The sequence below is a fragment of the Coregonus clupeaformis genome, chromosome 17, assembly GCF_020615455.1.
Source record: "Coregonus clupeaformis isolate EN_2021a chromosome 17, ASM2061545v1, whole genome shotgun sequence".
Lineage (NCBI taxonomy): Eukaryota > Metazoa > Chordata > Actinopteri > Salmoniformes > Salmonidae > Coregonus > Coregonus clupeaformis.
The window spans coordinates 2,422,044-2,436,497 of record NC_059208.1 but is presented as its reverse complement, the minus strand read 5'-3'; the positions used below and the strand labels follow the sequence as shown (position 1 = coordinate 2,436,497).

The window sequence follows — 14,454 nt, the reverse complement described above, 5'->3', positions numbered from 1 at the left end:
CGCTAGTGGAAAATGTCAGACTTTTGCAATCGCCAGGACAGACAACTAGATAAGTGAAATAAAAATAATCATATGGGTCTAGGCCACCTGGACTGAAATACCAAATGTACTTTTTTTTGGGGGGGACAATATACATTTTGTGCCAACCCTTTTCCTAGTGTCGTGAGTGGCACAACCCTAGCTTGACATGGCCTCAAAGTCACATCACCAATCACACAACATTGGGCACCAATAAGTTGGTCTCTCTCTGTGTCCCTAGTTCGGGACTGAATTGTGGTGGAATGGCAGGATTCCCAAATTTGGCCTGCGGGTGGTTTTATTTGGCCCCCCAAGTTTGCTGAGCAAAACATAAATAAAATATATATTTAGGTATTTCTTGAATTTTTATTGTTGGACATAAAAGACCAAGGAATCAGCTCCAAGTGATTTTAATTTTGGAAATCTGTTAAGTATTCCCACACATAATAGAGAGACGTGACCGTATACAAATGTAAGCAAGGTTTGAAATGATTGTTTTAGTCAAATATTATCTGTTTGGGCTTCTTGCTGTCATTTGCAGTCTACAAATTATTTGGAATTATGTTCCGGCCCCCTGACCATCCGCTCAAGAGAAAATCATCCCGCGGCTGAATCTAGTTGATGATTCCTGTGGTGTGGTGTGGTGTAAGCCGTGGCTTGATCTGGCTGGAACACCATCAACCTTTTTCAAAAGAGATTGTTAACACCTTGTATCCAACGACCATGTGGGAGAAGGCCATGCATACATTCCATCATCCCAGCAAGAGGGACATTATACTCCAGCTTTTATGGAAAGCTTTCTTCTCATGAGTGGAGAGCCTGTGGCGTGGTCTAGTAGTTCATTTGGGTCATATGTAAACCTTCAGTCCACCATGTCGATGTTTGATCGTAACAAGGAGCTTGTGTAGGATATCTGATGGGTGTTTCTGTGCTCTGTGTATTTTTCTAAGCATTTGTAACATACGCAACAGTAACTGTATCCAGCAATTATTGTATTACATGGAACTAACAGCACATGGTGAGCCGTGCTTGTATTCAACAAGGCAAGGAGGGAGTCGGCGTGGCATTCTCTCTCTCCCTCTCGCGCTCTCTCGCCCACATTCTATGGGCCACTTTGTTTCAATTGGGCCCTTAAGTCCATAGGGAAAGGGAAAGTGGAGCCCGACAGAGTGAGGTATTGCACTCACAGGGTACAATCTGTTTGAGTCACCCCAGACATCTCTTTCTCTCTCCTCTTCACACACACTTCTTCTCTCTTATTTCTCTTTCTCTCTCGGTCGCGCTCTCTGAGATTTTGTATTTCATAAAGCCACTCTGAAGTCCGTTTTACATGCACAGTTTAGGGATCAATGTTAAAGATGTTCACCTTTTCCCCTCACCCCCTCCGCCATTCCCAGATATGTGTTTCTGATGGGGCTCCAGGACAGGAATGAGAAGCTGTTCTACCGTGTGCTGACGTCCGACACGGAGAGGTTCATGCCTATCGTCTACACCCCCACCGTGGGCCTGGCCTGCCAGATGTATGGCCTTGCCTTCAGGAGACCCAGGTGAGAGAAACACACACACACACACACACGGATGTATGCACACACACATGCAAGCACTAACACACACACAAACACACACATGCACATACACACACCACATACACTGAATAGGCCTAATGGATATATTGTCACACACAATTGCACACACACCTGCTGCTCGTGGCCAGCCTTAACATTGTTTTAAGATTTGACCATCAATTGTCAAATAATTTAGATGCATTCTTATAAAACATAATTCCTTTTCAATCTTCAAGCATCTGTGTATGTTGGACTTGGCGCCTATTGCAAAAAACTCTCAACCAAAATCAGAGGGTGGGGCGGGTCTGTGTCAAGTTGGGTTCTGCGAGACCTTGGGCAGCTCAGGCCAGTATAAGCATTTACAGTGTACAGTTCACCTTAAATGGACTTGGCATTGCAAAAAGCAGGATTTGCCTCTTCGGTCTGCTCAGTTATCTGTGTCTGTTTCTCCTCAAACCAGTTCATTAGGTCCATGTCTCTCTGTCACCACTAATCTCCCTCATTAGAGTCATAATGGAGATCAAATTAATATAACACACATTCAGACAATGTCAAGGGGCTGATCATGTTTGACTTGGCTTTAACATATCTAGACTGGGCTGTGTTGTAAAGATGTCAGGTGTTGGGTTTGTTTTGAGGCCTTGGGAGTAGAACTAACATGGCCCAAGAAAGACCACTACTGAGGGAGAGATGGAGATGGATGTTGAAGTTCTATTGGCTTGGTTAGTACCTCTAAGTTACAAACAGTCTTTATAGACCCCCTCACTCGCTCCTCTCACTCTCTCATCAGTCACTCTGTCAGTCAGTCAGTCAGTCACACACTGATGCACTGTGTGTGTTCCTAATGGTACCCTATTCCCTATATAGTGCACTACTTTTAATTTTTTATTTTTTTTACCAGGGCCTGTATGGACTATATAGGGAATAGGGTGCCATTTGGGACGCACCCACTCACTCTACCTCACTCATATCCTCAGTGAACATTACCTTGCGGGTCTCAAAGTGTAAAACCCCAAATAAACTGATCATAACCAGGGATGCTTTTGATTAGTAGCGAATGCTAAATCCTCTTATGACGTCAAAGCCGTTTTATTTGAAATGCGTTCGGAAACCTAAGCGCACACTCCCACATACTTGGAGTTATACAACTCCCTTTTCCACAATTTCCCCAGAACTAGCAAGTATGTGGAAAATATGTCTAGCATGCTCCTAGCTCCCCTACCTCTGACACTGGGCTGGAGGAGTGATTTTATATCTCCCCGCAGACCCACAATGCAGTGGGCCAGGACGCACTGCGAGCTGCCAGAGCCCTGGGGTGGAGAACTTGGGACTGGCAGACGTGTGACAGTGGGTCAGTTAGCAGCAGGCTCTGTAGACTACCAGGGGACTATCTCTGACTGTCAGACAAACCTGGTCCTCAGCCAGGCCCAGACCCAGGCCTCTCCCCTGCTAACTTAGCCCCGGGAGGGGGGTGGAGGAGGCGGGTGGAGTTGTGGAGACCACAGGGTTGCTGAAACTGATCACTCACCAGCCTGGTCTCATAGACTAGACATAACATAGCAAATATTAATCCGGATCCAAATTAGTATGAAATGTGACGTTTGGAAAGGTTTTTTTATTTTATTTTTATTATAGGGGGTAGATCAGTTTTAATATTGCAGATAGATTGTAACTTCCATCAATGTAATTGTCTGCATAATTTCCAATCCCCCCGTGTGTGTGTGTGTGTGCGCGCGCGCAGTGAGGGAAACAAGTATTTGATCCCCTGCTGATTTTGTAGGTTTGCCCACTGACAAAGAAATGATCGGTCTATAATTTTAATGGTAGGTTTATTTGAACAGTAAGAGACAGAATAACAACAAATAAATCAAGAAAAACGCATGTCAAAAATGTTATAAATTGATTTGCAATTTAATGAGGGAAATAAGTATTTGACCCCTCTGAAAAACATTACTTAGTACTTGGTGGAAAAACCCTTGTTGGCAATCAAAGAGGTCAGACGTTTCTTGTAGTTGGCCACCAGGTTTGCACACATCTCAGAAGGGATTTTGTCCCACTCCTCTTTGCAGAGCTTCTCCAAGTCATTAAGGTTTCGAGGCTGACGTTTGGCAACTCGAACCTTCAGCTCCCTCCACAGATTTTCTATGGGATTAAGGTCTGGAGACTGGCTAGGCAACTCCAGGACCTTAATGTGCTTCTTCTTGAGCCACTTCTTTGTTGCCTTGACCGTGTGTTTTGGGTCATTGTCATGCTGGAATACCCATCCACGACCCATTTTCAATGCCCTGGCTGAGGGAAGGAGGTTCTCACCAAAGATTTGACGGTACATGGCCCTGTCCATCGTCCCTTTGATGCGGTGAAGTTGTCCTGTCCCCTTAGCAGAAAAACACCCCCAAAGCATAATGTTTCCACCTCCATGTTTGACGGTGGGGATGGTGTTCTTGGGGTCATAGGCAGCATTCCTTCTCCTCCAAACACGGCGAGTTGAGTTGATGCCAAAGAGCTCAATTTTGGTCTCATCTGACCACAACACTTTCACCCAGTTCTCCTCTGAATCATTCAGATGTTCATTGGCAAACTTCAGACGGGCCTGTATATGTGCTTTCTTGAGCAGGGGGACCTTGCGGGCGCTGCAGGATTTCAGTCCTTCACGGCGTAGTGTGTTACCAATTGTTTTCTTGGTGACTAAGGTCCCAGCTGTCTTGAGATTATTGACAAGATCCTCTGATGTAGTTCTGGGCTGATTCCTCACCGTTCTCATGATCATTGCAACTCCACGAGGTGAGATCTTGCATGGAGCCCCAGGCCGAGGGAGATTGACAGTATTTTTGTGTTTCTTCCATTTGCGAATAATCGCACCAACTGTTGTCACCTTCTCACCAAGCTGCTTGGCGATGGTCTTGTAGCCCATTCCAGCCTTGTGTAGGTCTACAATCTTGCCCTGACATCCTTGGAGAGCTCTTTGGTCTTGGCCATGGTGGAGAGTTTGGAATCTGATTGATTGATTGCTTCTGTGGACAGGTGTCTTTTATACAGGTAACAAGCTGAGGTTGGGAGCACTCCCTTTAAGAGTGTGCTCCTAATCTCAGCTCGTTCCCTGTATAAAAGACACCTGGGATCCATAACTCTTTCTGATTGAGAGGGGGTCAAATACTTATTTCCCTCATTAAAATGCTAATCAATTTATAACATTTTTGACATGCGTTTTTCTGGATTTTTTTGTTGTTATTCTGTCTCTCACTCTTCAAATAAACCTACCATTAAAATTATAGACTGATCATTTCTTTGTCAGTGGGCAAACGTACAAAATCAGCAGGGGATCAAATACTTTTATCCCTCACTGTGTGTGTGTGTGTGTGTGTGTGTGTGTATATATGTATATACACTGCTCAGAAAAATAAAGGGAACACTTAAACAACACAATGTAACTCCAAGTCAATCACACTTCTGTGAAATCAAACTTTCCACTTAGGAAGCAACACTGATTGACAATACATTTCACATGCTGTTGTGCAAATGGAATAGACAACAGGTGGAAATTATAGGCAATTAGCAAGACACCCCCAATAAAGGACTGGTTTTGCAGGTGGTGACCACAGACCACTTCTCAGTTCCTATGCTTCCTGGCTGATGTTTTGGTCACTTTTGAATGCTGGCGGTGCTTTCACTCTAGTGGTAGCATGAGACGGAGTCTACAACCCACACAAGTGGCTCAGGTAGTGCAGCTCATCCAGGATGGCACATCAATGCGAGCTGTGGCAAGAAGGTTTGCTGTGTCTGTCAGCGTAGTGTCCAGAGCATGGAGGCGCTACCAGGAGACAGGCCAGTACATCAGGAGACGTGGAGGAGGCCGTAGGAGGGCAACAACCCAGCAGCAGGACTTTGTGCAAGGAGGAGCAGGAGGAGCACTGCCAGAGCCCTGCAAAATGACCTCCAGCAGGCCACAAATGTGCATGTGTCTGCTCAAACGGTCAGAAACAGACTCCATGAGGGTGGTATGAGGGCCCGACATCCACAGGTGGGGGTTGTGCTTACAGCCCAACACCGTGCAGGACGTTTGGCATTTGCCAGAGAACACCAAGATTGGCAAATTTGCCACTGGCGCCCTGTGCTCTTCACAGATGAAAGCGGGTTCACACTGAGCACATGTGACAGACGTGACAGAGTCTGGAGACGCCGTGGAGAACGTTCTGCTGCCTGCAACATCCTCCAGCATGACCGGTTTGGCGGTGGGTCAGTCATGGTGTGGGGTGGCATTTCTTTGGGGGGCCGCACAGCCCTCCATGTATACACTGCTCAAAAAAATAAAAGGAACACTAAAATAACACATCCTAGATCTGAATGAATGAAATAATCTTATTAAATACTTTTTTCTTTACATAGTTGAATGTGCTGACAACAAAATCATACAAAAATTATCAATGGAAATCAAATGTATCAACCCATGGATGTCTGGATTTGGAGTCACCCTCAAAATTAAAGTGGAAAACCACACTACAGGCTGATCCAACTTTGATGTAATGTCCTTAACCACCAACCCTAACCTTAACCCTTAACCCCTAGCCTAGCTAACATTAGCCACCTAGCTAACGTTAGCATTAGCCACCTAGCTAACGTTAGCCACAAAATATTGGAATTTGTAACATATTGTACGAATTGCAATTCGTAACATTTCATATGAATTGTAAATCTGAACATATCATACAAAATGGATGATACCTACCATACGAAACGTAACCTATCATACTAATTGGAGTGTCCAAATTGACTATATTACATCTACCCCTGAGTCAAGGTTGAACTCACAGCCTAGATTCACAGGGATCTCAGTCGGGGAGCTCGAGCCTGCATGTACTGTATATAGATCACATAGCCTCTCAAGAGCGCCTTTTCTATGGCCAACTGGTCTTATAGGGACAACTTAGCTGTCTCTATTATCACGGTCTTTGTCTACATATCTGTCTCTGTGATTCTCTCTCTAACTCTTGTAGCAGATTTACACACACAAAGCAGTACAATTTAGATAGCTCAGTAATGAATTCCTGATGTGAGTTTGCGTGCGTGTGTGCTTATGCCTGGATGTGTGTGTGCCTGTATGCTTGTCTGGACCATCAGAGTGGCTGAACAGACTGATATTAGCTCTCTAATCACTGCCTCCCACTCAGGTATAAAGAGCACTGTGTGTGAGAGGCGCCCTGTTGGTCCTACCCAGGCTTACTCTCTGTAATCCGCTTCAGGCAGACTAAACATGCCAATACTAGGCTCCACTGCAGGAGGCAAAGGTCAAGTCCCATTAAGTGTCAAAACAGAGCTGATTCACTGATCTCTGAGTGGGCTAATGGCAGGCAGAGAAGATAAAGGAGCGTATTCACAACACAGAGATCACTGGGTCCATGGAGTTTTGGGACCTATAAGCTCATAAGTGTAGGACACACAGGGTATTTTTAGTCTCTGACTCTTCAGTGAAACTAATGACTTTGTGGCACAACTGCCACTAGTATTGCTACAGCTACCACCACAAATGTTCATTTCGCAGACGCTAAATGACACCAACAAAGAACCTCCTAAGGTGAGCACTGATAACCAATCCATCTTGTTAATAAAGATTGATTATCTTGGTTAAAACCCCTTAGTGGATTTGGCGTTAGAGGTCAAGTGTCGATGACTCTGGACCACTGCAATACTCTGTCAAAGCTTTTGCAAATCAGAGGCCTTGAAGATAAATACACTACATGACCAAAAGTATGTGTACACCTGCTAGTCGAACATCTCATTCCAAAATCATGGGCATTCATATGGAGTTGGTCCCCCCTGTGCTGCTATAACAGCCTCCACTGTTCTGGGAAGGCATTCCACCAGATGTTGGCACATTGCTGCGGGGACTTGCTTCCATTCAGCCGCAAGACCATTAGTGAGGTTGGGCACTGATGTTGGGCTATTAGTCCTGGCTGACAGTCGGCGTTCCAATTCATCCTAAAGGTGTTCGATGGGGTAGAGGTCAGGTCTCTGTGCAGGCCAGTCAAGTTCTTCCACACCGATCTCAACAAACCATTTCTGTATGGACCTCGCTTTGTGCACGGGGGAATTGTCATGCTGAAACAGGAAAGGGCCTTCCCCACATTGCACAGAATCATCTAGAATTTAATTGTATGCTGTAGCGTTAAGATTTCCCTTCTCTGGAACTAAGGGGCCTAGCCCGAACCATGAAAAACAGCTCCAGACCATTATTCCTCCTCCACCAAACTTTACAGTTGGCACTATACATTGGGGCAGGTAGCATTCTCCTGGCGTCTGTCAAACCCAGATTCGTCCGTCGGACTGCCAGATGGTGAAGCGTGATTCATCACTCCAGAGAACGCGTTTCCGCTGCTCCAGAGTCCAATGGCGGCGAGCTTTACAATCATGCCAATGATGGACAAGCTGTAGCATAATTAGACTTACATAGTCGAGAGGAGAGTCTATAATTAAACCAAAAGGCTAGATTTAAAAGGCCATTATTAACATACAGTATAAATGGCTATGCTGTCTTAATGACAGACATCAGATGAAGTTGCCACTGTGCTACGTTAGTCTGTAGGGGCAACATGTGCTTGATGAAGCGTCTCAGCCCCCCGGGTAGAGGCTTAAGTGTTGTGATCCAAGCATTCAGGCCCACACACAGTGCTGCTGTAAGCGTGTAAGAGGAGAGTGTCGTTTGGATCGATGAGCATGTAGGCTAAGTAGAAAATTGCCCTCTTGGATGTTTAATCCACGAGACACGAGAGCATTTGACTGGGACAAGTCTTTGATAGCTGGAATGAGTAACTGCCACATTACACAAATCCTTTTACATGCATTCGTTTGAGAAGTTAATCATGTGACCGATTTTTTTTGACTACGCCAAAACTTTGTTCCTTCTTTTGTTATGCATGCATCACACATCATGAAGGAAACAGAATTGTTGCGTTGTAAATTTTACAATCAGACTTCATAAAGAAAGAGCGAGGGAATGAGGGGGTGGAGGAGGAGAAATTAGAGAGAGGAGGAAAGGTTTGGAATTACACTGACCTCATGAGGAACGTGGCAAAACATTTGGGATTAATTACCTCACAGAGTGAGGACCTTGTAAAAAACAATTTAGAGCTCATGTCTTTGGGACTGCTTGGTAAAAACTTTGGAGCCAGAATAAGCAAAAAACCTTGAATTTCACCTCTCCTTTTCCCCTACACTAACCTTTTGTGATAATAAATGAATTCACACTGCAGGTATTACCTGACTTGAAACCATAGTCCCCCTCAGTTTATTCAGGAGACATGCACTGTAGTCAACTGGAATATTCTTTCCTCATTCATTACAAGTTTTCAATTTGAACCTGCATCTCTCTTGCTGAATGCATATTGAAGCACTTATGACAGGATTTTGTGCTGGGGGAGGATGAACTCTTACAGTATTGTAAGTGAGAACTCATAGTCACTATAGGACCTTGTGGGTTTGGCCATGCTACTTGGCCTAATAGCAGACACCTTGTAGATGTTTGGATAAGCAGGTCTCTCCTCTCCAGCGTTCTGGATTCTATTAGGGTCAGTGTGCTCACACACAGCGTCAGGTCATCAGGATGAAATGCCCTCTGGCCAAGCTGTAGCTAGCAGTCCTAGAACGGAGCTACAGTGGGGGAAAAAAGTATTTAGTTAGCCACCAATTGTGCAAGTTCTCCCACTTAAAAAGATGAGAGAGGCCTGTAATTTTCATCATAGTGGCTGACTAAATACTTTTTTTCCCCACTGTATGTTGAAAAATCACCTCCTCCACACTCTGCTCCGATCCAGCCATCTCCCTCCCCATTTCTCTCTCTCTGGGGGAGGATAAATTAGGCTCTGGCTCACACCTCACTCACTCTCTCTCTCACACACACACACACACACACACACACACACACACACACAGAGAGAGGCTACAGGGGAGAACTAAAGTGATTTTAGTGATTGACTGCATCACTGTTTACAGTCAATTCAATAATCAAATTGTATTTTCAAGCACACTATAACTTGACACTCGATGTGGTCTAAACATGTCAATGCTTAGCAAACCTTCAACAATGCGTTGATTTACTGAAAGCTAGCTCCCAGGTTAGTTCAGCGTCATCATTCTATATATCAGTTCTAAATATAGTCCATTTTATATTGTATTGGATTCAGATTTACTGTACCTCTTTATTTTAAGTACACATTAGTAGCAGGTGTGTTGGAACACGAGAAAAGCTATGGAAAATTGCATGTGATGTTTAGGTCCAAGAGAACCCTTCAGTTCGTCAAAGCTGAACACCACACACTCTGCCTCTCCCTAAACACAATCAGTTCACAACACCCCAGCCAAAGCTTCCTCACTCCACAATAGTAACTGGAGCTGGCAGAGATTAAGAAATTCCTCTTCCTTTCTTGAGGAAAGAAGTGGAACCTTACAACATCAAGTAGGGAGAAGTTGCAATATGTTAAGTTAAATATGGTGCTTTACGGAATACCCTGTGTTGGCACGTCGGCTACTTCCACTAACTTTAACGTTTTTAATGATGTTATTTTTCGGCCGAATAATTTAGACTGAGGAAGGGCATGAGGTAATACAATTTAGAGCAAGATTGAGAATTAAAGAAAATATATAGTTTATATCTCTTGAGCGTATGCATGCGTATGTACGTATGTGTGTGTTTGTGTGTTGCAGTGATGCCAGAGCAGATGTTGGCGGAGTGTTTAGAAAGGACCCCAGTAGAGACGTTTTAAGCCAGTGACCTGCCTCGGCCCTGTTCTTCTGTGGCTTTTTAAAGGCCAGCTGTGTGTGTGTGATTTAATACATGACCGCACACGTGTTACACGTATGACCGGGGATTCAGGACCACTGCAAGCGAGCAGAAACATCTTAACACAAAGCATGTGTCTCTTCACGGAAAGGGTTCGCTGCTGGTTTGTGGAATCCAGCTTTGTTTCCCCCAGGGTGAATGGAAAAGTCAAACCAAAAAGCCCCACTCGTGTTCCAACTCCCAACCTTATTGGCACAGCATCATCTGCAGTCTCTGGCTCTCTTTCTCCTTTCTCTCCGAGCCGGGCTGAAAACCCATGTTGCCAATCTGAGGGATTAATCTATAGATCAGGAGCATGACATTTCATATACAACACAATTTACTGTATACAGTATAAAGAACTGTTACACCAAATGTGCCTGATGCAAGCTACAGTATCAGGACTCAATGCATTTTCAAACTTAATACAACTGTAGTGTTGCATGGACATCCTTAGCTACAGTACATTGTTTTTTGAGTTAGTTTCCCAAACTATCAATTTCATGATGATGAATAAAATCCATGCTGAGGGATTGGTTGTTTGGGCAGTGTGCTCTACTGATCCTGATGCTCCATGGCAGTCTATGGCCACTGAGTCTACAGCCCACATGGTTAACTTTAGACACTGTTTTTCCAGCTGTGGCACTTCAGGCTTCAGCTCCAGATGCACTCTTCTTTTCCCCAAACAAAGGAGAAGTCGAGTTTACAGGTAGGGCGGCAGGTAGCTTAGTGGTTAAGAGCGTTGTGCCAGTAACCGAAAGGTCGCTGGTTCTAATCCCCGAGCCGACTAGGTGAAAAATCTGTCGATGTGCCCTTGAGCAAGGCACTTAACCCTAATTGCTCCTGTAAGTCGCTCTGGATAAGAGCGTCTGCTAAATGACCAATTATATTATTATAATTATTACTAGGTCCAGTAGGCCTATAGCATCCAATTGACAATTAGTCCATGTTCTCTCTTCTGATGTTGCATTTTTGGCCAGTACACAACATAATAATCTCATACAGCTAATGTCCAAGGGTTTCAAGGTTAAGCCAAGTCACTGATTTAAACTATGGTCAGACAAGGCAACAGTAAACATGTCGTCCCCCCCTTGGGCCAATCAGTGTAAATTATGGATCTCTATGGCAAGACGCATCATTCACCCAAGTTTCGTCAAAATCGGGCCTGTGGTGTCTGAGATATGGTGTGGGTTAGCTAGACTCATATCCCTGAGCATGTGTGCCAAATTTCATCACTCTGAGTCAAACCGATCGAGAGATATAAACATGTGCCTGTTATAGCACCACCGTGTGGTCGACATGAATGTACTTTCATATGTTGAGTCTTGAGTGTTTGCAACGTGTATCAAATTTTGTTACAATACGAATATCCTTGACTGATTTTTGATATGCATTAAAGTGCCAGACCACGCCCACATGAATGTTTTAGGTACTGGTCTGGAAAGGCCATGTTTTAGGTACTGGTCTTGAAAGTATTGCTTTGAGAGACCTTTGACAAACAGGATTAGGGGCGTGACCTTTCAAAGTTAGCATTTTCAATCATTTTTATAGCGCCACCATATGGCCAAACTAGGAAGTTAAATAGAGTTACATTTACTTAACCAAGAATTATCCGGTTTTTCAAGGGAGACCTGGTCAAGACAGCAGCTTACAGATGCACTTGAGTGTGATGGCAATGATGACATTGATGATTATGATGATTCTCAGATCCACAACACCTCCTATGTGATGGCTGAAGAGCTGCATACAGTAATTCATTCTAAAAGGAGCCCCTAAGCAGGTAGCTTAGTGGTTAAGAGCGTTGTGCCAGTAACCGAAAGGTTGCTGGTTCTAATCCCCGAGCCGACTAGGTGAAAAATCTGTCTGTGCCCTTGAGCAAGGCACTTAACCCTAATTGCTCCTGTAAGTCGCTCTGGATAAGAGCGTCTGCTAAATGACTAAAATGTAAATGTAAAACTATTTGCGTTTGATATGACAAACCCCATCAGCTCACAGTTATGGTTTGAATATAAACACTAGAAACCAGGGGTTGGAACCGGTTCAGGGAACAGAACAGTTAAGATAATATTTACTAAATATACGAAAGTGAAGAAATTAAAGAGTAACAATACAATAACAAGGCTATATACAGGGGGTACCAGTACCGAGTCATTGTGCGGTAGGTACAGGTTAGTCGAGGTAATTGAGGTAATATGTACATGTAGGTAGGGGTAAAGTGACTATGCATAGATAATAAATAGCAAGTTTTGCAGCGTCAAAAAAAAAAAGTGTGGTGTGTTGGGGGGGGTCAAGGCAAATAGTCCGGGTGGCCATTTGATTAGCTGTTCAGCAGTCTTATGGCTTGGAGGTAGAAGCTGTTAAGAAGCCTTTTGGTCCTAGACTTGGCGCTCCGGTACCGCTTGCTGTGTGGTACATCAAATGTATTATGTTTAGTTACAAGCCCTGCCAGTTTCTCTATTCCCAGTCTGTCTCTCAATCTAGTTTTTATAATGAGCAAAGAGTAGGGGATCACAGGCATTTACTGTAGGGTCTGTCACTTCCTGGCATGTCATCAACATGTGCCTGGCTGCCACCATACTTCTCCACCAGCACCAATTTTGCTGGCAGAACATGCAGTGTTTGGACACTGATTAAAGATCAAATTTATTAGTTTGGGAATAGATTAACGATGCTGGAGTTAGTTCACTAACCGCTTGTAAAATGCAAATTCATACTTAAATGTTTTTCAGTCCATAGATCTAATTTACCCTACTCCCCATGGTGTCACAGTTAAATGTGTCCCCTCCTAGCGGTCAATGTATCTGGGCTTACTCTCCCTGACCTGTCCATATTGGATCCTTTGGACATTTCAGGCTGATATTATACTATCAACAGCAATAATTCCTGTGTGTCTAAGTGGAAAATAGGCTACAGCCAAGAGTCTTATTTTGAAAAAGGTCAGTTTAAATAACTTGCTTTGTGGGCAGTTTGATCTCAGTTCCCACAATCTCTTAAGCTGTGGGAAAACATAATTAAGAGATAAGAAGTTAGGTTTATAGTGCCTCTCATTTTTATTTGCTACACGCGCACACAGCATATGTTTTACTATCCTTGTGGGGACCTAACCTTTATTTCCATTTAAAATACTATTTTCATAACCTCTAACCTTAACCCCCTAACATGAACTCCTAATTCTAATTCTTACCCTAATTGTAACCCTAACTCTAAAGCTAACCCCTAAGGATTTCCAGTACCCACAAGGATAGGAAAACAAGCACACACATATTTGTAATTACACAACAGAAATGACACTTAAAGTATGTATAAACAGTCCAGTTTAGAGACATGCCATTCTTCATAAACTGTCCTTAAATGTTGTTGATGTCATGTTGGAAACACCATAAAGAGAAAAATATGGCACATTCACATGACGTCACATCGACAACTCCATGGTTACCTACTGGATATGATTGGTAAAGACAGTGTTTTGGTCAGCAGATGCCACACTTTGTTAACGTGACTTTGACCATACATTGACCATGGTTAACTTTAGTTTCTAAACTCCTTTGATCTACTGTGATTGGCCTGACTCATGACTTGGTCTGTCAACAATCCCTTTGATTGATGGTCTCAGCATCTCAGCATTTAGGAGATACTCCTGCAATGCAATCCATAGAAGACCACATGTGTGTTAGAGTTGGGTTCACTAATCACACACATTCATCACCTCATAGGTCTGCTATAGTAAAGTCACTCTTGGAGATAGGTTCAAATGCATGCCATCCTATTACCCCCTATTGCTACACATGAAAGATCATTTAAAAGGTCAAAACTAGCAACGCTGAAATGGAAAATGGCAATACAAATATTGTCATAAAAAACAATGTGTGTATTTGTGTTTTTGAACAAAAAAACATTTACATTTTAAGCATTTAACAGACACTCTTATCCAGAGAGACTTACAGGAGCAATTAGAGTTTAAGTGCCTTGCTCAAGGGCACATCGACAGATTTTTCACCTAGTCGGCTCGGGATTCCAACAGTCATCGTGATCTCCAAAAGCCAGTCAAAGTCTTGGCCTAGA

General features: G+C 43.6%; 2 protein-coding genes across 2 annotated transcripts in view; both read left to right on the top strand.

The window, feature by feature from the left end:
• The window catches only part of LOC121585885 (NADP-dependent malic enzyme, mitochondrial), a 40,559-nt gene extending 38,990 nt beyond the window's left edge, over positions 1-1,569 (top strand). The window contains exon 3 of the mRNA XM_045226018.1: positions 1,416-1,569. Within this exon, the coding sequence (XP_045081953.1) occupies positions 1,416-1,569 (154 nt within the window). The remainder of the gene's footprint in view (positions 1-1,415) is intronic.
• Positions 1,570-2,855: 1,286 nt separating this feature from the next.
• The window catches only part of LOC123492944, a 15,113-nt gene continuing 3,514 nt past the window's right edge, over positions 2,856-14,454 (top strand). Inside the window, exon 1 of the mRNA XM_045226699.1 lies at positions 2,856-2,982. Within this exon, the coding sequence (XP_045082634.1) occupies positions 2,856-2,982 (127 nt within the window). The remainder of the gene's footprint in view (positions 2,983-14,454) is intronic.